General features: G+C 44.7%; 1 protein-coding gene across 7 annotated transcripts in view; it reads left to right on the top strand.

The window, feature by feature from the left end:
- The window catches only part of GRAP2 (GRB2 related adaptor protein 2), an 84704-nt gene that overhangs the window by 49351 nt on the left and 12092 nt on the right, over positions 1-23261 (top strand). For 4 of the 7 annotated variants that reach the window (XM_045001927.1, XM_045001931.1, XM_045001930.1 and 1 more), the window contains one exon: positions 20811-20913. In XM_045001927.1, the coding sequence (XP_044857862.1) occupies positions 20836-20913 (78 nt within the window). In that variant the 5' untranslated portion in view covers positions 20811-20835. Of the gene's footprint in view, positions 1-5268; positions 5344-20013; positions 20041-20399; positions 20450-20810; positions 20914-23261 lie in introns of those variants that run through there. The other 3 variants (XM_045001929.1, XM_045001926.1, XM_045001924.1) reach the window with 3 other exon arrangements.

The following is a 23261-nucleotide window of genomic DNA, read 5'->3' as shown; positions in this document are numbered from 1 at the left end:
CAGAAGGGTGAATTTCATCCTAGCATCATTTCTAAGACTCGCTGCTAGTCTGCTCAGAGAGCCACTTTGTTTGCGGTGTTGTTGTAGCTGTGATGGTCCCACGATATTAGCGAGACGGTGGGTGAGATAATATCTTTTATTGGACCAACTTCTGTTGGTAAAAGAGACAAACTTTTGAGCTTACACAGAGCTCTTCTTCAGAGAGTCACTGGCAGCTATCCTGTTGCAGAGACCTTACCACATTTGTGATGCATCTTGAAAGGTACAGGCTGCTCAACTTCTAAAGTTTGCAGCTCCTGAGGCTCCTTCCTGCAGACTTTGTAAAGTAGATGAGATAGGGCCACCTGGTGGTGTGTAGTCAAATAGTTTCCCATACTGGATTTTCCTTTTTCTTTCAAAAACTCGTAAGAAATTCTTTTTTTTTTAAATGTTATATGAAAGGAGTGTTAAGCATTCAAACGTCAGGAAATAGTAACAAGAACTTTAGCCTCTTGTTCATATGCTGTATAATAGCATGTAATTGTGTCATTGAAGGCTAGTTCTCAAATAATACAATATAACATCATACCAGTGTTTTACAGCCTTGTAAAGTGCATCTCATAAGGTGCACACTGAAAAGAACACTTGCCTCATTTATTGAACATCTTGTATATAAATAACTTTCAGGGACTCTATTTTTTTAATTTATTATTTTTATTACAGCAGTGCTTATGGACTGATCAAGAATGGGGCTCCAGTGTGCTCGGCACTGAGCAAACACGGGGGCAAATCAGCTGTTGTAAAGTGTCATTGCTCCATTGAGCTAGCCCCATAGAGTAGTGGACAGTCCCTGTCCCGAAGAGCTTGCTGTCTAAATAGACAAGAATAACACAGGGGAGGGAATAGGGATAGACCACAAAAGTAGGATCAACAGTGTGATGGGCTGCAAATGTCCGGTTAATTCCATGATTTGCTTTGTTTTTAATGTTTTTGTTTGGGAGGGTTGTTCGGAGGGGACTCTGGCAAACACAGAGCACTACAGAGTAGCGGAAGATACTAGGCATAAGTGATAAAAAAGTATGATATTTTGTTGCATTATTTGAGAACTGGTGTATGATCACCTAACTATATTGCAATTCATATGCACAAGTCACTAGAATTAAGGTCACACATACCCATTGGTGAACATGTGGACAAAGACTGAATAAATGGGTTTTGCTCGTATAACTGAGGGAGCTGGGGGGATGGAAACCTTACCCCATAAAGGAAATAACGCTCAGGACATGCATACAGCTGGGTCACATTAGGCTATTGTTGAGTATGTGGTAATGTAGCAGACGTGATTCTTTGTCCTTGTGGATTTGTTCTATGGGTGTCTCCGTTGGTCATTCTCCCCCCCCAACACACCCATTTTTGCCCCCTAAGTGTTGCCTGTGCGTTCTCATGCAAGGTGCACGTGGCTGTGTGGAGTTCCCCTCTGGGGAGACTCCACTGGTTTAATCACCAGCATGATGGAAATGCAGAGTTCCCACTGCCTTAAGGCCTTTATGTGCCTGCTGGACTTATTAATATGGCTGTGTGTTTCTCTAATCGTGATAACCTATTGGAATTGGATTTACATCTCATTCCACTTTATCCATTGTACAAAGCCAATACAAGCATAGTCTTGTTGGCTGGTCTGCATTAACAACGAATTAATGTTTCTTGCTGCCACCCAAAAAAATAAAAGAACATAGTTTTTAGACTTTCTGAACCTGAACTGAATGTGCCCTTTTACCAGCTTTATTTAATAGGATGCAGTCACCTTAAATTAAGCCCAATGTTTAGATGTGGGGAAAGTGGAGAATATGAAACTTAATATCAGAAGGAATGGCATGAATGTATAGTTTAATTTCAATTAAAACTATTTTATTTTTGGATTTAAATATCCCCCTGCAGCGCTGTGAACCCAAACAGCAGCACTGGGCAAAAATGATTATACCCAGAGTAGAAACGACCAGGCTGAGTTCACTGAGCTGGCTTAATGAAATGCAGATTAAATAAACTGCAGGATTGGTGGGAAAAAAAACAGTAAGACTTTTAACGATATTTAAGTCTTAACAACTAGAGACAATATTAGTTACCAGGAGATTTTAAAAATAACAATGTCTATCCTGACAGTGTCCTTTGCCCATATAGCATGCTTCAAGTCTATTCCAGTGTCCCTGCAACCATTGCTGCCGGCACAAATACATCCTAAGCTCTATGCAAAAATTTATGTGGCTGTTTCGAGCCTGAGACAGGATGCCAGGGCTCTGCCCAATCCTCACCACCTTTGCCCTGCCCGATCTGTTTGCGATCTAATCTCTTGGAGAATGAGTCCATGGATTTCCATTGAGTTATTCTTCCCAATAATATTTTCCTTCTCTTCTTGTGACATATCCTTGATTAGACTCAAATAAGTATCTTTTCCACTCACCTCCTCCACTCTTTGAAATTATTTCCTGTGCAGTATTTCAACAAAGTCTTTATCTCTACCTTGTCTATTACTTTTTAAAATCAGTATACATTCAATTTTTTGGCCAGAATTTCAAAACTGAGGGGCTAAAGTTAGGTTCCTAAACCCATATTTAGACACCTGGATAAAAGTGACCTTGATTTTTCAAAGGTGTTGAATGCCCACAGCTCCACTGGACATCAGTGTGAGCTGCAGGGGGTCAGCACCTCAGGAAATCAAGCCATTTTGTTTTAGGAGTCTAAATATGAATTTAGGAGTCTAAATTTAGGTCATATTTGAAAAAAAATTGGCCTTTATCCTTTCCTCGGGGGTCTTTAAATAGATTCCCATTGAATGTTCAGTTGGGACCAGATTTCAGTGGGAGTTAGATGCCTAAACACCTTGGAGGATCAGGCCATAATGCCTGTATTCCTGGTCATGTTAATACACACACATATATACATTCACTGTCCTCCATGTGCATGCACAGAGCACAACTGCCCACGCTCATGCACACACAGGGCAATTCATATGCAAACTCTCAGACCTGTGCTTTCATATATGCAGCACTTCGGCTCATAATTATGTGTGAAGTTGATTTATAAGCAAATTCACACTCATGCTCAGACATACGTGCATAACAAAACAGTTGCTCGCACACCCAGAGGCAACATCAAAGTCACGCACTGGCACTCTCACACAAACAGATGCACTTGCAAGCTCACATTCTCACACATGCATCAAGTCATGCCTTAGTTGGTACCTCCTATGTGTCTTGCATACGTATTCTGTAGCAGATAATTTCAATCTTTTTCTTCCCATTCTGTTTAACGAGCAAATGTGGTAGCACATCAAGATCAGAAATAAATGTAGTGGAATGACTTCAGTCAGCCTGAAATGTCAAATGACTCATTCGCACCCTTTAAGCAGAGTTCCCTCTTTTGCCACATGCATTCTATTAAATAGGACTGGAGACCTTGAGGTTCCCTGGTACAGAGCAGCAATTGATCACTTTCTCACAGATAGGGTAAATTAGCAATTATATTTGTATGTTATGCAGGGGTTGCAGACAAGGCTTCAGTTAAACTGGCTACTGTGATGGTTGCAAACTAGGGTGACCAGACAGCAAGTGTGAAAAATCGGGACAGGGATGGGAGGTAATAGGAGCCTATATAAGAAAAAGCCTCAAATATCGGGACTGTCCCTATAAAATTGGAACAGCTAGTCACCCTAGTTGGGTGACCAGCTGTTCCGATTTTATAGGGACAGTCCCAATATTTGAGGCTTTTTCTTATATAGAAGCCTATTACCCCCCACCCCCATCCTGATTTTTCACACTTGCTGTCTGGTCACCCTAGTTGCAACATCACTGCTCACACTGTGGGAATGGGAATAATGGAATCTCCAAGGCCTGTCTCTTTTCAGAAGTTGACCTGGTTTAAGGATTTATCTATACATGGAATGATTACAGAATAGCTATTCCAGACTAACTCCACGTGTGAACACTCTTATTGCTCTTTAAATTCACACCCTCCCTTAATTCAAATTAACTTTCAAGTGTAGACAAGCCCTAAATCATTGCCATGCCTTTAGTTAAATTGGTGTAATTTCTGTGTGTGGACAAACCCAAGAAGGTATCCACGTTTACCTTCTGGTCGAGAAGAAACTGGATTCCTTCTTGGAGCTATACCTTTAATTTTTAAAAAATCCATTATTGTAATTAATTACTTTAAAAACCCTGCACAAGCATTCACACATGCAAAAACACTCTCTCAGGGCCTGATTCTAATTTCAACATATGGCCCTGTTACACCACGCTGGCATTGTTACGGAGCCTATACTTAAATGAGAATCAAGCCTTCAGACAAAAAGCAGTGTTAATGGAACACTGAGGTTCAGAGTGTAAATATAAAAGTCAGAACATTCATAAATTAAGGTTCCCACAGCAACATTAATTCTACCACTTGGCACATATCTATAGTAGCAGTTTTAGTTGCTGTTTTTGCAGTTCAATGTGCTCCTTTGTATACAGAGTGGATCCAATTCAGGTCTCAGAACAAATGTGACTGAGAGCAGAAATTGGCCTCATATGTACAATGTTGCCAAGTTAAGATTGCTATTATGAACCTTAATTATGGGATTTCTTATACTTGTGCTAAATTCTCATACTTAACTTTGTATTGACCTAGGTTGTGGTATTGAATCTTATTTTAACTGTTATGTTAAAGATTAAAGAAGAAAGGATAAAATATAAGGAAAAAAGGTGGAAAAAAAAGAGAAAACTGTACAGTAATAAACCACAGCTTGTACAATCAGAGGCAATTTAGTGCAAAAATAGAACTACGGTTAAAAGGATAAAGGAATGCTACATTTCCTTATTGTGTTAACTGTGCTTCCACTTTGTGCAAAATTATATCTCCTGGCACAGACTGTAATTTTAGTTGCAGAGTTACAGGTTTTTCACAGTTGTCTATGTTGCCAAACTGAATCGTATGCAAAAGTAAGGAAAATAGCAGTTACCTTACTGATAGTCTGCTTCACATTTTACACAAAATTGTGTCTGCTGGCATGGTGAAGCATGTGCAGTAACTGACTTGAAATGCAGTCGCATGTGCCTGTCTATATTAGCAGACTTTCATACCACGTTCAGACATGTCATAGTAATGCATTCCTATATATCATGGTGCAGTAGAAATACAGAATTTGTCTTACCAGATCAGACAATTGGTTTATAATGCCCAGTACTGTATTTTGTGTATGGTCCAGTACCTGAAATTTCAAAGAGAAATGAAATTCTCCTATTTTGTACCCAGTCAGTTGTAGATGGTGACAGGAATTTTTTCGTGACCCTCATGGAGATCAACTTATGCTTTGAAAACATAAGATAGGTATGCTAAAATAAGGATAATCATAATTACAGATATTATTATTGGTTATAAAATAGAGAAACATGCACAGACACAGTAAGGATACCATCCATGCACACACAGAGTGCATATGCAGGTACAGACATGTAAGCCAGAATTTTCAAAAGGGCTCAGTTCTCAGTTAGCACCAGAATAAGTGGCTATATTTTCAGAAGAGTGTAGCATGCTGGGTGCTGAGCTCTTTATCTATCCACGAGTGTCACAATGGCAACTACTGGGTATCGAACACTTTTGAAAATCTGTCCCATATTTAAGTGCCTAAAGAGGAGCTGAGCTCTTTTTAAAATCTGGACCCAATTGTAGGGGCTGAAATCTTTTGAAAATCTGGCCCATCGGGCCAGATCCTGAGTCCTACTCTGGCTGCTTTGCACCACACCAGCAGCATAAAGAAGCTCTAATGCTAGTGCTTCTGCCCCCTGAAGGATTTTCTCTGGATTGGGGAATCCTTGTGAGGTGTAGCATCATCTTTGACACCCTCCATCCCAACCTCTTATATAAGGAACATAGGAAGAATGCTTCTATGTCCAGCTGGTCACTGGCTGCCAGAATGGCCATTTGGAGCTGCTATGTTTTAGAGCAGCCCTGGGGCTGGTCTAACTGTACATTGGGCTCAGATGTACCCTGGAGACCTGATTTGTGTTAATTAGCCCCAGGTTCTATAAAAGTGGTGGGCAACCTGCAGCCAGCGAACCACAGCCACCAGGAGCTGTGGGTGGCCATGCAAATATAAATAAACTGTCTGGCAGCCTGCCAGCGGATTACCCTGATGGGCTGCATGTGGCCTGCAGGCCACAGGTTACACACCACTGATCTACAGAGTGCAAAGATGGCCAAATGACACCTTTCATCCCCTGTATTTCAGCCTTGTGCCACTGATCAGTTAGAGCAGAGGCTATGGCCCTTAGAGTATATATGCATGTATGCAAACCCATATATGCATGACGTGTATACATATGAAAGCAATCTCAGACATACATTCATGCACTTACACAGTATTTCCTTACACATATCCATATGTACTCAGAGATATACACAGTTTATTTCCACACTCGTGGCCTAAATGCACACTAAGTGCAAACACCATACATACAAAAGCAGATTTATATGTGTGCACAGCACAAGTACAAATGCGTGCACATTTCACGCACTGAAGCACATGATTGGTATTCAGCTAACACTGACTTGCATTAAAATACATACCAGACCATACTAAAACTTACAAGGAACCATGAGAAAAATTGAGAGGCAGTTAACTAGATAAGTTATGATGAGATCAAAAAGCCTCTTGAGTACAAGGAAGTGGCTACATTTTTCATACTTTATGTATTTATGTGGGGGGTTAGCGAGGGGAGCTTGTCAATTTTGCAGAAAGAGATCATTCAGAATATGTTCATATCAGACAGTATTCCTCAAGTGCCTGCTCTTTAGGAGCAGTTAGGAAAAAATCATTCTGTACACAGTTGATAATGGGGGCTGCATTAGCAACCCCTTATTTCTCTGTCTGATAGAAAGACAGCATGTTCACCGTTGCAATTCCAGAGCCCTGATCACTGCAGATTAGGGGCGCATTGTCTGGCTGACTTAATCAAGCGAGTTAAAATATATTTATCATGATTAAAGGGGAGAAGCAGGGTGAGGGGAGAGGAAAAGGAGGGAGACATCAACCTTCCCTTGCTTCATATGGAGGTTCAACGAAGTCCAATGAATCACAGGGCACTCATCAGGGATAATTTAAATCCTGGAATGGAATGTTTGCTTGAGTGCGCTAGGCTTGGGTTCCGATCACCAAAGAAAACTGTCTCTCACTCTGTCTCTCTCCTGCAACAGCAGGGAAGAAAATCAGCCGCCCGTGCAGCACATTTTAATTTTGTCCTGATGGCCATGCCGCCCCCGCTTAGCTTATCTGCAGTTCAAATTGATATCAGGGAATACTGCAGTGACAGGATCAACTATCATCATCATTGCTTGGATATATGAGTCTGTCACTGGTATTAGTGTCATGTTTATCTTTCATTGCAAGCACAGGGCACCTTTTGCACCAGGCTCTGGGACTTTTTAAGAGGCCGGGGGGGGGGGGCTTCCTTCCTTGTCAGCAGCATCACCTCCCTCTCCCCTTCCACCCATATGCTGCAGATATTTTTCAGATTTTGAGCAGTAAATGAAAGAGTATTTTAAAACCACAGGGCCAGGTCTTCAGCTGTTGTAACTCAGCATAGTCCATAGACTTCAACAGAGCTATACCAGCTAAAGATGAGGGTTGTTGGGGGTTTTTTTAATCAGTCTTGCTTGAATGTAGAATATGAACCTGTAAAAAATCATTAGGATTTGAGCAGAGCTCATACCCTAGAAGCCACAGATCCCAGTGCTGCACCAAGCTGACCTGTCTGGCATCGATGTTGCATTGAAGTCAGCTACATATTAGGACAGAGATGGAAGATCTGGTGGCACGGTGGGTGTATTTCACTCATCATTTATGTAGAGAATTACCTGGCACAGCAGGCCTGGTTTGCCTGGGTGTGTTCAAAGCATTAGGCAGCACAGCCGGTGCACCATGCTTGCTTGTGTTTGGACTATTGGGCAGCAGTGGAGCAGTTCAGTAAAGCTAACAGAAATACAGAAGGATGGTTGGGAACTAAAGGATTAGGCAGAAAGGGGCCAAAACATCCCATTCTCCATTGTAGTTAGTTGCCCACAGTACCAAGGCTAGCATCGACTTCCGGAGCGTTGCGCTGTGGGTAGCTATCCCACAGTTCCCGCAGTCTCCGCTGCCCATTGGAATTCTGGGTTGAGATCCCAATGCCTCATGGGGCAAAAACAGTGTTGCAGGTGGTTCTGGGTAGATGTCGCCAGGCCCCCCTCTCCCTTCCGCCCTCCGTGAAAGCAACGGCAAACAATCGTTTTGCACCTTTTTTTCCTGGATTACCTGAGCAGATGCCATACCATGGCAAGTATGGAGCCCACCCAGCTCACCGTCACCATACGTCTCCTGGGTGCTGGCAGATGTGGGACTGCATTGCTACACAGCAGCAGCTCATTGCCTTTTGGCAGCAGACGGTGCATTACGATTGGTAGCCATTGGTGTCGTATTCCTGGGTGCTCTTTTAGCCGACCTCGGTGAGGTCGGTCAGGGGTGCCTGGGCAGACATGGGAGTGACTCAGCCAAGTCATTCCCATCTTCTGCTAAGCACGCAGGAGATGATGATGGCTAGCAGTCATACTACACCGTCTTCTGGTGAGCAGCCAGGAGATGATGATGGCTAGCAATCGTAATGCAGCATCTTCTGCTGAGCACCCAGGAGATGACGATGGCTAGCATTCGTACTGCACCGTCTGCTGCCAGCCTAAGATGTAAAAGATAGATGGAGTGGATCAAAACAAGAAATTGACCCGATTTGTTTTGTGAAATCAACAGTCTGCTAAACCCAGGGTTCTGAGTTCAATCCTTGAGGGGGCCATTCTGTGTGACAGTTGTTTGTGTTTCTCCTTGATGCAAAGCCACTCCTTTTGTTGATTTTAATTCCCTGTAAGCCATGTCATCAGTCGCCCCTCCCTCCGTCAGAGCAATGGCAGACAATTGTTTTGCGCCTTTTTTCAGCGCAGACACCATAGCACTGGGATCATGGAGCCCACTCAGATCACCACAGAAATTATGAGCACTGTAAACACCATGTGCATTATCCTGGAGTATATGCAGAACCAGAAGCTGCAAAAGCAAAACCAGGCGACGAGGCGACGGCAGCGTGGTGACAAGAGTGATGAGGACATAGACATGGACATAGACTTCTCACAAAGTACGGGCTGGGAAATGTGCCCCGGCAATGTGCACATCATGCTGATGAGCTCTGCATAGTCACCTGTGCTGATCAGCTCACCACGCTGGCCAAACAAGAAATGAAATTCAAAAGTTTGCGGGACTTTTCCTGTCTAACTGGCCAGTGTATCTGAGTTGAGAGCGCTGTCCAGAGCGGTCACAATGGAGCACTCTGGGATAGCTCCCGGATGCCCATACCGTCGAATTGCATCCACACTACCCCAAATTCGACCCGGCAAGGCCGATTTCAGCGCTGATCCCCTCGTCAGAAGTGGAGTAAAGAAATTGATTTAAAGAGCCCTTTAAGTTGAAAAAAAGGGCTTAGTCATATGGACGGGTCCGGGGTTAAATCAAGGTAATGCCGCTAAATTCGACCTAAAATCATAGTGTAGACCAGGCCTCAGTAATCTGCTGTGAGGGGAAGGGAAATGTAGAAGAGGAACTTGGCAAGATCAGAGGGATGGAGAGAAAATATTTCATCTTGTCATGTTTGTCAATGGTTTGAAATATGTTCCTCTACTTTCATTTAAAAATGAAAGTAGAGGAACATAGCAACATATTATTGCAAAACAAAAATCCCTCCAACATACCAACATGCTCTTCAATTGGAACAGCAGAGGATATCTTTTGAGGTGGATTAACAGAGGACTGGGGAGAGGCCACACGACTGGGATAGCAAATTGCTCTGCAGTTCAGGATTAAGGCCTTGTCTACGTACTAAAGTTGTACCATAGTTATACTGGTATAGTTAAAGTTCTACAACCTCCCCCCTCCGCCCTCGCTGTGGACGCAGTTATACTGATATAAAGGTGCTTATACAGTTATAGCTTGTTCCTGTATGGGGAGGGATGCCATGCCCCTAAACAGCATAGTAATACCGGTAACAAAGTTTTGCATAGACAAGGCCTTTGTCATATCAGCCAAACTGAATGTGGATTATGAGTGTGATGGTGATACGTCAGGATTAGAATAGCAGGGGATCTTTGTACTTAAGAATCGTGGTGCATTGACTGAGCTGTTTGAGAATTCTATGACTTGTCTGGGCAGGAGTGCTTGCAGGTGAAGAATGAGGGGCAGGGCTTTTGGGGGAGAAAGAACCTAAATAGCAGGAGGTGCCACCGATCTGGACTGAAGTGTATTGGTGGAGCTCTGCAGAAGAGTTTGAATAACATCACCTGCTCTGTGCACTTGCTTCCCGACTGCAAAAATAATTGTCCATTAATGACTTGTCACTACAGACAGCCTAGCCAGCTGTCCTTGGAAAGGGAATTTGTGAAAGAGGATGAATTGCCATGTGTGGAACACATCTGACCATGGGACAGGAATAGATGGGAGATTAGGAGAAGCTGGACAGCTTCCATTCGTATCTTTCAGCTCTATGTGGATTTGCAGCCTGATGCTCCAGCATCCACTGCTGATGAATTATTATTCACTACAATACATGACAGCTGAGAATCCCCCTCATTTCCAAGCTTGCATCCACTTACCCTCCTCCTCTATCTCTTGACAATGTTGCTTCCCTGAGGCTAGCTAATTAAGGATGCGGTGACCCAGTTTAGTTTAAAAGTACACAAAACCGGAACCAAACCAAACCAATTAACCTTTCCCAGAACATCAGATAAAACCATTTGGCGTTTGGAAAAAGTCTTTTTTTTTTTTTTTTTTTTTACTGTCAAAGAAATTCTTGTATTTTTGTGATTGCTCCCTGGTTAGAAAGTGCAACTGCTGAAATTCCATGAAAAAGCTTCTTCACCTGACATTGCCATCCCATCCAGAAGCAAGAGATGATGAAAATGTTGTGAGAAAGCCTGTTCTTATAAGATTGCCAGCCCCCTTTTTGCATACTCAGTTAGTTTGGATCATTCAGATAAACACCCAAATAGATCAAGTGTATCTGAATCATACTTTTTCAACATAGGATTTTCCACACTGGATCGCACCCATAATCCATCTACTCCAGTATCTTGTCTGTAACAGTGGCCAGCACCAGATGCTTCAGAGGAAGATGTAAGAACCCCACAGGAGGCAGATGTGGGATAATCTGTCCCCCACAATAATTCTCATCCTGGTCTTCATTATTATTATTTATTTGTATTGTGGAAGTGCCTGGGAGCCCTAGTCATGGACCACCATTGAGCAAGGCACTGTACAAATTAACTAATCCCAGAAGAATGCATCTTAATATCCCTTCCAAAAAAGGTTGTTATCCTTAATTGTAACTCTGGATAGTCTTCATGACCTTTAAATGTTCATCTCTTTCTAGGATTAAGACAAGGACAGCTGTGATGGGAGTGTAATCCACATGGGGAAAGGTTTAACATCTCAGGACAAGGGTGGCAAACCCTAGAAGGGAGCCCTACAGTGAAGGAATCTCTAGGCAACCAGAGAAGAGAGCCGCTTCTGGTCTCTTTCCTGGTTGGGGGTTTGCCACCACCAGCTCATTTTCATTTTTATTTATGGCGTAGAAAGCCATTTTGTTTTATGGCTAGACAATAAAGACATTTGAAAGCAGGACAGTTCCATGGAGTGCTTTTGGCTGGCTAACAGGAAGCCAGACAATTTTTTACATTGCCAGACAGCCGGGGTGAGTGACTGCTCACAGCAGGTCTCTCAGTGGGGTGCTCATTAGGTCTCACAGCAGTAAACATAGAGCAAACAGCTCACTCAATTTTGTAAAGTATTCTCTCAATCCATTCACAAGGCAGGAAAATTAATGTAGCATAGAACAGAGAATCTGATGAAAGCAGATATGGAACCAACCCAAAAGGTGGCTTGAGCTATGGGTGATGCACAGAAATGGCCACTGGTGAGATCTTCTACAGTATGAGATGGATAGACTGGTGTGTACAGTGTGAATTCATGCACTCACCACTGCCACCTACTTACCACATATATACCATTTCTCAGCAGCCTGACCTAGGGGAGCTGCTCCTTTAGGTATGGAAGGCACTTGTAGTGCCTCCACCCTCACTGGATGGAATACACTGGGCTTTCCTTAAATTATGAGAGGAAATGGTTGGTGCGCATATATATATATAACCATAACCACTGTCCACTGCTGTATTTAATACGTTTGTGTGTTTATCCATTTGTAATGAACATGCCTTGTGGTGGCTGGAGGCACTAGCACCTCTGACAGTTAATGGAGCTGTTCTATTAACACACTGGTGAGAGGCTTGCATTTTTGGAACAGAATATTTCCCAATGCCTCTTGGATATGGTTTAGCTGGTGACAACAATGACTGTATATATCATCGCTCATTCTGGATAATTGGCCCCTACTCATACAGTGTCACCTCTCATTCCTATACAGATGTTGAATGTTGGACTCCAGCCCTACTCACCATCAAACCTACATGTGGGCAGGAGGGGCCAGGGTTCTGAGGTGTCACCAAGTGTCCTCCCTCTCAGCTGCTTGGCTGGCTGGTTCTTGCTCACATGCTCAAGGTTTAACTGATCGCCATCTGTGGGACCGGCAAGGGATTTCCCCCCAGGTCAGATTGGCAGTGACCTTAGGGGATTTTCACCTTCCACTCCAGCATATGCGTGCAGGTCATTTGCCAGGATTATCCAGGTATATCTCACTTAATCATTTCCCTGCTTTGAACGTTGGTGCACCTCACACTTTTAGTCTCTTCCTGTCGCATATAATAGACTAGTGTCCCATGAGTTGTAATATTTTGTTCTCTTTTTAGTTGTTGGGTTTAGTGTGTGGGTGGTGTCCAGGGCCGCCCAGAGAATTCAGGGGGTCTGGGGCAAAGAAATTTTGGGGGCCCCTTCTATAAAAAAATTGCAATGCTATATTCTCCTGGGGGCCCTTGCGGGGTCCACGGCAAATTGCCCCACTTGCTCCCCCCCACGGGCGCCCCTAGGAAAAATAAACCTTCTGCATTTTGGCACAAACCCAGTTTTGAGAAAACTTCTTTACAAGGTATCACTGGTTCTCAGCATCAGCTAGTGCTAAAAGGCACTAAAGCTCATTAAAAGGGTTGGACAAATATTTTCCATCAAAACTTTTTCTGGATCGAAAACTAGGAGTTTTTTAAAAGCAGAAAAAAATCACGGACAATGTCTGCTTTCCTTCAAAATTTGTTGTGGTTTTTTTGATTGAAAAGCTGAAATTAGTCTGCCAAAACCTGAACATGGTTTGAGGTTTCAGAAGTGTGTGGCCAAATATTTGCTGCTTGCTGTGTTTGATTGTTTAAAGAAACAATAAAAAAATTCTGCTTAAAAAAAATCCAAAACTTTTGAACCACCTCAGCTTGTAACCAAACACCTGAGCCCATCCAGGCAGAGATTTTTCCAGGTTTCTGATACTCTGCTGGCTTCCTTGACTCATATCTGTCTCCATAACTTTGGGTTCATTTAGGTTAGAACATAAGAACAGCCATACTGGGTCAAACCAAAGGCCATCCTGCCCAGTATCCTGTCTACTGACAATGGCCAATGCCAAGTGCCCCAGAGGGAGTGAACCTATCAGGTAATGATCAAGTGATCTCGCTCCTGCCATCCATCTCCACTCTCTGAGAAACAGAGGCTAGGGACACCATTCCTTACCCATCCTGGCTAACAGCCATTAATGGACTTAATCTCCATGTATTTATCTGTTTCCTAGAGAATGGCTCCATGTGGTCCCTCACAAACTGGAGACGGTTACTGTGGGTTTATCTTTAGTATAGCTTATGTACATACTCCACGAAATGAGCATTTGAGCTTGTTCCAGAATCTGGGATGAGCCTATGTTGTCCAAACTGAAATGCTCAAAATAGCACATGCATGTGAATGGACACAGGGTGCTAAAATTAAATTAATCCAGGGGTTCTCAAACTGGAGGTCAGGACCCCTCAGGGGGTCACGAGGTTATTACTGGGGGTCGTGAGCTGTCAGCCTCCACCTCAAACCCTGCTTTGCCTCCAGCATTTATAATACTGTTAAATATATAAAAAAGTGTTTTCAATTTATAAGGGGGGGGGGGGGAGGTCGCACTCAGAGGTTTGCTATGTGAAAGGGTCACCAGAACAAAAGTTTGAGAACCACTGAATTAACCCCTCTGAAGCCTCAGGGAATGCAGGGGAGAGGGGTCTCCCTTGGTAGGGTTGGGAAGGATATTGCTCTTCTCATGTGATCCCTCCCCACAGTGGCTAATTTTAAATGAAGCTACCCTCCCCTGACATGAATCTCCCTATGGCACTGAAATTACATATAGACTATAATTTGGCATTTGAGAAGTGAAAGGGATGGTAGCCCTAATGGAAAAGCTAACAGCTTGGCTCTTCTGCAAGCCTCAAACTGCTGAATGAGCTTTAGGGTGGGGAAGGCTGTGCCTCCCAAACAGCCTAGCCCTACCCCCTATCCAACCCCCACCCACTTCCTGCTCCTGACTGCCTCCCTCAGAATCCCTGACCCATCCTGCTCCTTGTCCCCTCACCGTCCCCCAGAGACGCTGTAACCGGGTCAGCCTCACCCCTGCGGCGCCTCCTGCTGGTTGTCCTTGGGAATTAGCTCAGTCCAGCATCCAGAGCGCCCTCTGCAGGCTGGTGATCCGCCTTCCAGCTACTGGCCCCCGTGTCCCTCCCAGGACCCCGGTGCCCCTTCAACTGGGTCTCCCCCTCCCAGGGGAACCCCCCACCCCACTATCCCCACTTTGCCTCAGTATTGGCTACTGCCAGTCATTGTCTAGCCCCACACCCTGGGGCAGACTGCAGTATCAGCCTACTCATCACAGGCAAAGGGGTTTGGACCTGCTGCCTTTGCCTACCCCTGGGTTGCCCCTTGCAACCCCCAGTACCTCTTGGCCTATAGCTAGGCTGCAGCCTAGGGCTTTCCAGGCTGGAGCTCCCCAGCTCCTCAGCCTTTCCCCAGCCCTGTTCCACTCAGGTACTCTCTCTCAGCTCCCTGCAGCCAGGCCCATCTCCTTCTGAATACAGAGAGAGACTGTCTTTCTTCTGGCTCCCCTGGCCTTCTTATAAGGCCCTGTTGCTCAGTTTGGGGCGTGGCCCCAGCTGCAGCCACTTCCCCCAATCAGCTCAGCCTAAAGCCCCTTCCCAGGGCTGTTTTAAAGCCCCAAAGGGCAGGAGCGAGTAGCCATCCCACTACAGATCCCCACCCCCCCCCAACCACCACCCTGGGACCCCACCCCTGCTCCCTATCTGCCCCAACCCCTATCCACCCCCCCCAAACACCCACAATCCAACCCCCCATTCCCTGCCCTCTGACCACCCCCCCAACCTTTGCCCCCTCCCTGTGCCCTGAATGTCCCCGGGACTCCCTGCCCCTTATCCACCCCCCGGCCCCAGCTTCTTACCCCCGGCTCCCTCCTCACCTGGAACCTCAGCGCCTCGCAGAACAGCTGCAGCGTGTGGCCGGTGGGGCCTGAGCCCCACCCCGCTCAGAGCCACGTGAGGAGGGGGCGGGGCTGGGAGCTCACGCCGAGCGGAGGGAGCTGAGCTCAGCCCGGAGCTCGCAGCCCCGCCCCCTCACCACGCGGCTCCGAGCGCGGCAGGGCTCAGGGGCCCCGCCGGAGACACCCCGCTTGATGTGCTAAGGCTCCCGGAGAGGGGCGGAGGCGGGAGTCTCCGATGTTCTCTTGGGGGACCCTGCGAAGCTCGGGGCCCGGGGCAAATTGCCCCCTTTGCCCCCCCCTCTGGGCGGCCCTGGTGGTGTCGGTGGCCTGTAATACAGGAGGTCAGACTAGATCAGTGATACGCAGACCTCAGTGGTTCAGGAGCCAAATCAGCGATCGACATTACCCAAAAGAGCCACAACAGTGTGAATTCATTGATTCATTTACTATATACTATTCATGTTTAACCAGAATGAGGGGAAATATTTCGTTTACATGTATATATGGAAAGTTCCATGGAACTGTCCTGCTTTGAAATGTCTTTATTGTCTAGCCATAAAACAAAATGGCTTTCCACACCATAAATAAAAATGAAAATGAGCCAGTGGTGGCAAACTCCCAACCAGGAAAGAGACTGGAAGTGGCTCTCCTCTCTGGTTGCCTAGAGATTCCTTCACTGTAGGGCTCCCTTCTAGGGTTTGCCACCCTTGTCCTGAGATGTTAACCCTTTCCCCATGTGGATTACACTCCCATCACAGTTGTCCTTGTCTTAATTCCGGAGAAAGATGAACATTTTATATCTAGATTTAGATATAGATATAATTCTCACAGCCAATAAGTTAATAACTTGGTGCGAGTTGATAACTTAATTGGTTAATAACATAGCAAAAGCATCCTGACTGGTTAATAATTGTAACATCATGTGCTGCAAAGAGCCACAGGAGATACATTAAAGAGCCACTTGTGGCTCACGAGCCTATCTGAGTATCACTGGACTAGATGATCTAGTGGCCTCTTCTGACTTTAAACTCTGATACCTGCAGTACCCAAAAAGGCAGAGCAGAACATGCCATTTCACATCTATTGATGAAAGCTCACTTGTTGAAGCTGTGGGTCTGATTTATATAAGTCACAGGCTTGAAGATCAAGCTCTTGTTAAGGTCATCATCTTTGAATATGCACCCCACTTGCAGCCATTCCATGCTGTAATTTTATCACGCTCAGCGAAACAAAGTTGAGCTTAGACAATAAATAAATGAAAGGCTGGCATAGAAAACCCCAGTAATGCAGACAGTGGTGTTGGTGTCTTAGTAGGTGGTGTTCTTCCTCTTGAGTCATTACTACCGAGCTAACGCCCCAGCAAGGGGTTAGGAGGGATGTTCTATTATTGGAGTGCTGTATTTCAGATGAGATGAGATTTATCATCTGATCATTTGTGGTCATTAAATAGCCCCTGTCACTTTTCATAAATGTGCAGGTGTTAACCTCAGTGTCCTGGCTGAATTCCAGCTCACGGAATTACGTATTCTACTGACCTAAAATATGTCCTGTGTAGTTTCAAATGGTGAAGTTAGTTTTCACTTCCTCTCCTTTCACCCTTGTGTAGCATTGATAGCACAGAATGGCACCTGCATTCAAGCCTAGATGCATCGGCAGTTCAGCGATATAGGGGGTGATCACTAAAAGTAAAATTCATTTCTGTGCAGAAAGCCAGCACTAGTTAATTCACATTCATGCCTTAAATAGGAGTTAAGCAAACATAGGAATGGCCACAGTGGCTCAGACTAATGGTCCATCTAGACCAGTATCCTGTCTTCTGACAGCAGCCAATGTCAGATGCTTCAAAGGGAATGAACAGAACTGGGCAATCATCCCCTGTCATCCAGTCCCAGCTTCTAGCAGTCAGAGGCCTTAGTGGGACTAAGTGATACATAGGCCCTGAGCTTTCCCTCTGTACTGGGGTGATTTTCACCCAATACAGTATATACTGAACTAAATTCTACCTTCAGTTACATTATAGCTAATGGATTTGTTCTGTGTAACTGAAGGCAGAATTTGGCTCACAGTGTGTAAAGTGTTCTGATATCCTTTAGGAGAAACGATTCCTGAGAAATGTAAGTAATGACAAAAAAAATCAAACATTTCTCTGTCACACAGGTGCTGATGGAAGTCATACACATGTAGAGAGAGAAAGAATGAGCACCTAGTGGAAAAGCTTTCTTAAAAAGCCCAGCACTGACCTGAACAGTATAAGGAAACTGGAGATACAAGAGAAGGGAGGAATAGGATCAGAGATGCAGGGCTGGTTTGAAGTTCAGGTGCTGAAAAATGCTAGGTTGGCTTCAAAGACAGGATTATTGACCAGTGGTGCTTTAGTAGTTGGTGGGGAAAGAGTTTAAGGCCATGGTATTACTGCAGTACTGATTTATCAACCTAGCTGACACTGTGTATGGTATTTGAGTCACTCCTAAATCCAGCCTCTGGCAATGAAAAATACATTTAATCCATTTGTTAGATTGTTTGAAGAGGTGTCTGTGTCTCGGTCACTGCCCAAGGTTGGAATTGCTGGAATTGAAAATAAGTGAGAGCCTTTAACTATTTCCTCAGCACTGCTCTTTTTGTGGGGGAGGGTGTCAAATATCACATTTAACTGTCTGGTAGTTGAAAAATGAAATGAACACTCTCCCTCCTTAGAGAAAGAATCACTGAGATCTCTAATTCCACCAAAGGGCAAAAATCAAAGCAACGCTTTGTATTCCAAGAGGTTGTTGTTTTTAACTGGTTGTCTCAAACTGAGATTATTGCTCTGCACTTCGGAGTTTGAGGATGTTTGAAGATGTCACCCAGACATCTGTGATCTTTATAGAGCAGCTCAGTGCCTCAAGGTAAAACACTGAAAAACATGTCATACTAAAACAACTCTGCTTTGGTTGCTGGCATTTTCTTTAGTACTCTCCTCATCGTTCTAAGTAATTATTATTAATAAGGGATGTTTACATGAAAACAAAATCTTTGTTTTTATAGTTCACACAATGGTTAACCTGCTCCCCCATTTGAAATCTTAATCCTCCCCTTGTGACATAACAATCATCGTCACCACATGCAGTTGTGTGACATTACAGGCTGAAGATAAGGAACTCCAGTGGCTAAAATAGCAAGGGGTGCTGCAGGTCAAGGCTAAGTTGCATCCGCAGAGCTATGTTGGGGACCCAAGAATAGCATGGGACAATTGTAGCTCAGCATTGAGGTGCAATGGCAGATCAGTGTGAGGACCTGGGACTGCGATACCAAAAGGTGTCATAGGTCAGAATTAAGGTGCATCAACAAATCAGGGGGAAGGCAGGAAGGAGAGAGAAGGAGATGAACAGGATTGAAATGGTGGGAGAATTTGCTGGCCAAGATTGAGGCACGCTGGCAGACCATTACAATGGTGCAGTTCACTACTGAAGTGCATTGGCAAAACTTGGAGGGGCAAGGGAAATACTGCAGGTCCTGACTGAACTATGTTTGTACAGCTGTGTGGGAGCTCCCAGGACTTAAATAACACAGATGTCTGTAAGACAGGATCCCACTGAACTTGCAGAGTTGTGTGTGGACAGTCATACACCTTGCCTCTATTCTGCCTGCCTCATGTTTGGTCACACAAATTCAATTTCACCTCAAATAAGCAGCAAAAAAGAAAGTGCTGAAAGAAACCCTGGAGAAAAGCATGTGAAGATCCTTTTATATTTGGGAATGAGAGAAGACAATTCTCAGAATCAATCTCTAGTGGCCCATCAATTTTAAACATGACATTTTTCTTGCATAATTCTGGGTCTTGTTCAGAGCTAACACTTTTTGGTCTTTCTCAGTTCTGCAATGAAAGGCAGCTCAATAAACCAAAGTTTCTCTAGAGAGGCTGTTGGTGAGGTTTCTTTCTGAGGTCCTCTGGATAATAGCTTTTCAGGTAAAGCAAGTTGGAGAGTCTTCCCTGCTTGTACAGACTGGATGCCTTGGGGGAGTGAAGATAAGCTATGGAGCCTTTAACTTCCAGGTCACTGATTGCAGTCCAGCCTGGGTTAGAGGAAGCGCTGAAAGTTTATTCCCATCTGAGAGCTGTTTGGTGGCCTTTGTGAATGCACTTCCAGGGTTATCTCCCACTGGTTCCTGGGAGGACCTGTACCTACATCACAAAAAACACCAATGCAATTGAACTACTTCCTACTCTGCCATTGGCAGTCTCAGCAGACAGGTCAGAGATTCAGTGACCATGGGAACTGAGCATTCCTTTTGATCCTAAAAATGGTCCTTCCAGCACACATCTCAGTTACGTTAGCAAGAAGTGTTGATTAAGTGAAGCTTGCACCGCTACCTCCCATGCTACAAAAAGGAAGACTTTGGTTTGCAGGGCTGTTGATGATGATGTGGTACCTTTCACCGCCACTAAACACATGTAAGATGTGAATTCAGGCTCTAGAAATCTGGACTCTTTGGACACATATGTTGTACTCATGTGGCTTAAGCAGTAAGTACTACACCTCTAAAACAGGGAGTACAACCTTTCTGTACACAAATTCTTTCCCTCACTGGAAATCAAGGCTATCCATGCCAAAAAGTCTTTGTAGAGGAAGGTCTTTCATTCTTCAACATGGTGCTTACCATCCAAAAAAGATTTTTTGTATTGTAAGATCCTCCTTTTGCCCATAGTTTGTATCTCTCACAAGGATAATAAGTAGGCCACTGTGGAGGATGAGTGCCGCCTTCTGCTGAGTGAGGGGGTCACTTACATCACAAGGAATAGCTAACAGAGCAACGCTGTTATCACTTACACTGAGGTCATCCCTATTATCAGCCTGCTTGGGCGTGGGGGGCACATTTTCATCATAAGATTATTGGGTGGAGACAATGGCCTGTAGGAAACAGCTTCTGCTTTGGTATGTTTTGAGCCCTCGTGATGAAAAGTGAACCACTAATCTGAGTCTAGTTCTGATGGCCATCAGCCATGCCAGTTAATGGGATCATTCCCAGCTGGTAACTTCATTCAATCCAATAATTGTTTGAGCCTGAACAAGAGATCACAACACTGGATATAGGCCAACTGCCCCTAGCAAGGGACTATTACAGATTAACCAACAGGCTGGTCTCAATGCCGCTGGTACCCTGAGTGAGAAGAGATCACAGCACCAATGAATAGTTCACAGTGTCCTGAGCAAGAGGAGATAACAACCCCTTCTATGAGCTAGATTCAGAGGTTACAGCTCCTCCCAGACATTGATATACTTGTATCTCTTCCAGCTTTGCCCTGTCACCAAGGCACAGTATGGAAGCCATTGCCAAATTTGATTTCAATGCTTCTGGAGAGGATGAACTGAGTTTCCGTACCGGGGACATTCTCAAGGTAAGTGCAGCCCAAGGCCCCACCAAAGGAGGACTGTTTAACCATGTGACTCCTGCCAGATCCCACTGCACCAGTGCCTCTCTCCATAACATAGGCCAGCCTAGATGTTCACAGACTATGGTCCAGATGCCACTAGTGTTCCATGGAGGGCTTGCTGGAGGTTCATGGAGAACTGGCTAGTCACACAGTGCTTGCCATCCTCCTTATTTCCAGCTGTTAGATTGCCATAAAAGATGGCTAAAGTACATTAAGTGACTTTCCTGATGTTACTGTTCCCTGTAAGGAATTACTGTAGTTGCCGCAGAGATATTATATAATTGCTAATGGGAGGGGAAGTATCCACAAGATAATTTCTGTATGAAAAATTTTGAGAACCCCTGAGCTAGAATGAGCTAGAACCCCCTTCAGAAATGAAGAAGCAGAGGAGTGCTAGAGCAAGAGTGGGAAGAAGTGGCAGGCAAATGTCAGACATATAGTACGTGAAACACAGTCTATTTAATCTTTGTATTGTTATGGTAGAATTGTTCTTGTTATCAGCAATGAGGATGAAGCCACACAACCCCACATAATATTTTTTACCCATTCCTCAATCTACAACACTGTGCATCATAGTCACTCTGTTACAGCTGAAGATGCCTGAACATGACTCTCATTGGTCAAAGAGGGGGATCTTTCCGAAGTGACGTGAGAGGTGCTATGGACAAATCCCCCTTCTCCCCTTTAGGACGGTTGAGCACTTCCCCTACACAGCACTCCTGATGCTTCCTCAGCTCAAACTCTGTCCCCATGCCCCTGCTGCCTCCACCTCTGCACTGGGTTGATTGTATCTCTCTACTCACTTGTTTATTTTCACTGGGAATTCACGAGAAAGCCAGAGATTGTCCTCTCATTAGATCCTTCTCTTTGAGGCAACGCAACTCCCTAGCAGCCAAGAGTCAAAGATCTGACAAATCGAAGTGTGTAACATCACACGCACGCACACACACACCCAGCTGTCCTCCCTACCCAGCCTGTGCAACCTGCTGGGGTTTATCTTAACTGATTGGCGAAGGAGATAAGGTAAACAGTATTGATGTGGAGATTAAATGAACAGGAAGTGTGAGGCCCTGAACCAGCAGCGACAGGAGGAAATCCACCTCCCCACCACCCCTGCTGTGAGAGACTGACACAGAGGGGCCTGCCCTCTGCGCACCAAGAGCTTGCAGGTGGATTGCGCCGGAAACCTAGCTGCTAGCAGAGCAATCTCCAGGCAGGAGGGGAGAAAGGGTTGCTGATATGCAGTCATACTCTGTGTAGCTGTTGAGTCATAGAGGAGAAAAGAGTTGTATCCCATTTGGTTTGTTTGGAGCCGCACAAAGGGACCTTAAATCAGGCCCGCTATATGGGGGAATCAACTGGCAATAAGCCAGGGAATCCTCAGCTCCCATTCAGAAATCCTCAGCTGCCCATTCCCTCCCTGTCCACAGGTGTAAGGGTTCACAAGGGGCAAGGCAGTGGAGAATGAGTCCCAGAGGTCTCAGTACTGTCAACCCTGAATGTTTAAAAACAAGGCTTAACCATTTTTTTTTAAATTACATATTTTGGAAACTTTTTTTTTTGCCTTCTCTTTCCTGAGCCCCTAGGGGTCATACTTCAAGCTTTTCAACCATAAGGGCTAGAAACTTCCTTTTAAAAAACAATGAAAGCTGAGATTCTCACGTATTCACTTGCCTCCTGGAACTGGAATTTTAAGAAAAACACCATAGACCACAAAGCTTGCAATAAAATCATATGCGCTGGCAACACAGATAGCTATATGCCACCTGTTCTCTCACCTCTGTCTTCAGGCCATGGCAAGGGCACAATGGGGTGGAGAAAGAGCATAATGCAGTCCAGCAATCCTTGACCAGTGGAATGACCCTAGTAGCGATAGTAGATATAGCCCTGAGGCTACTCCAATTTGCATTACTGCTGAGGCTGGCCCCCTGCAACCTCCAGGATCTAGGGAGGCAGAAAACTGGCTTTGAACCACCTTTGCCTCCTCCCTTCAACTGCCCTGGTGTGAGCTCTGCACAGCTGAAGATTCAGCCCCCTAATTCTAGCACATGCAATGATATCCAGTAACACACACGCAATCACAAACACACACATTCCTATGTAGCAGAATTTTTTCAGAGCTTTTTCATCTCTTGTCAAATTGGGACCCGCCAGGGCAAACCATTAAAAACAACACAAAGAACTCCTTAAACCCCCACTAAGTCCTTCATAGCGAACTCCTCCATCAGGAAGGCATTCGAGCTGTGCAGCATACATCTCCCAGCCTCCTGGACTTTTATCCAGGAATACAGATAAAACTAACAAGCAGTCCC

Source organism: Mauremys mutica, chromosome 1 (genome assembly GCF_020497125.1).
Source record: "Mauremys mutica isolate MM-2020 ecotype Southern chromosome 1, ASM2049712v1, whole genome shotgun sequence".
Taxonomy (NCBI): Eukaryota; Metazoa; Chordata; order Testudines; family Geoemydidae; genus Mauremys; species Mauremys mutica.
Note: the sequence above shows the minus strand (reverse complement) of the source record. Positions and strands in the feature narration are given on the sequence as shown.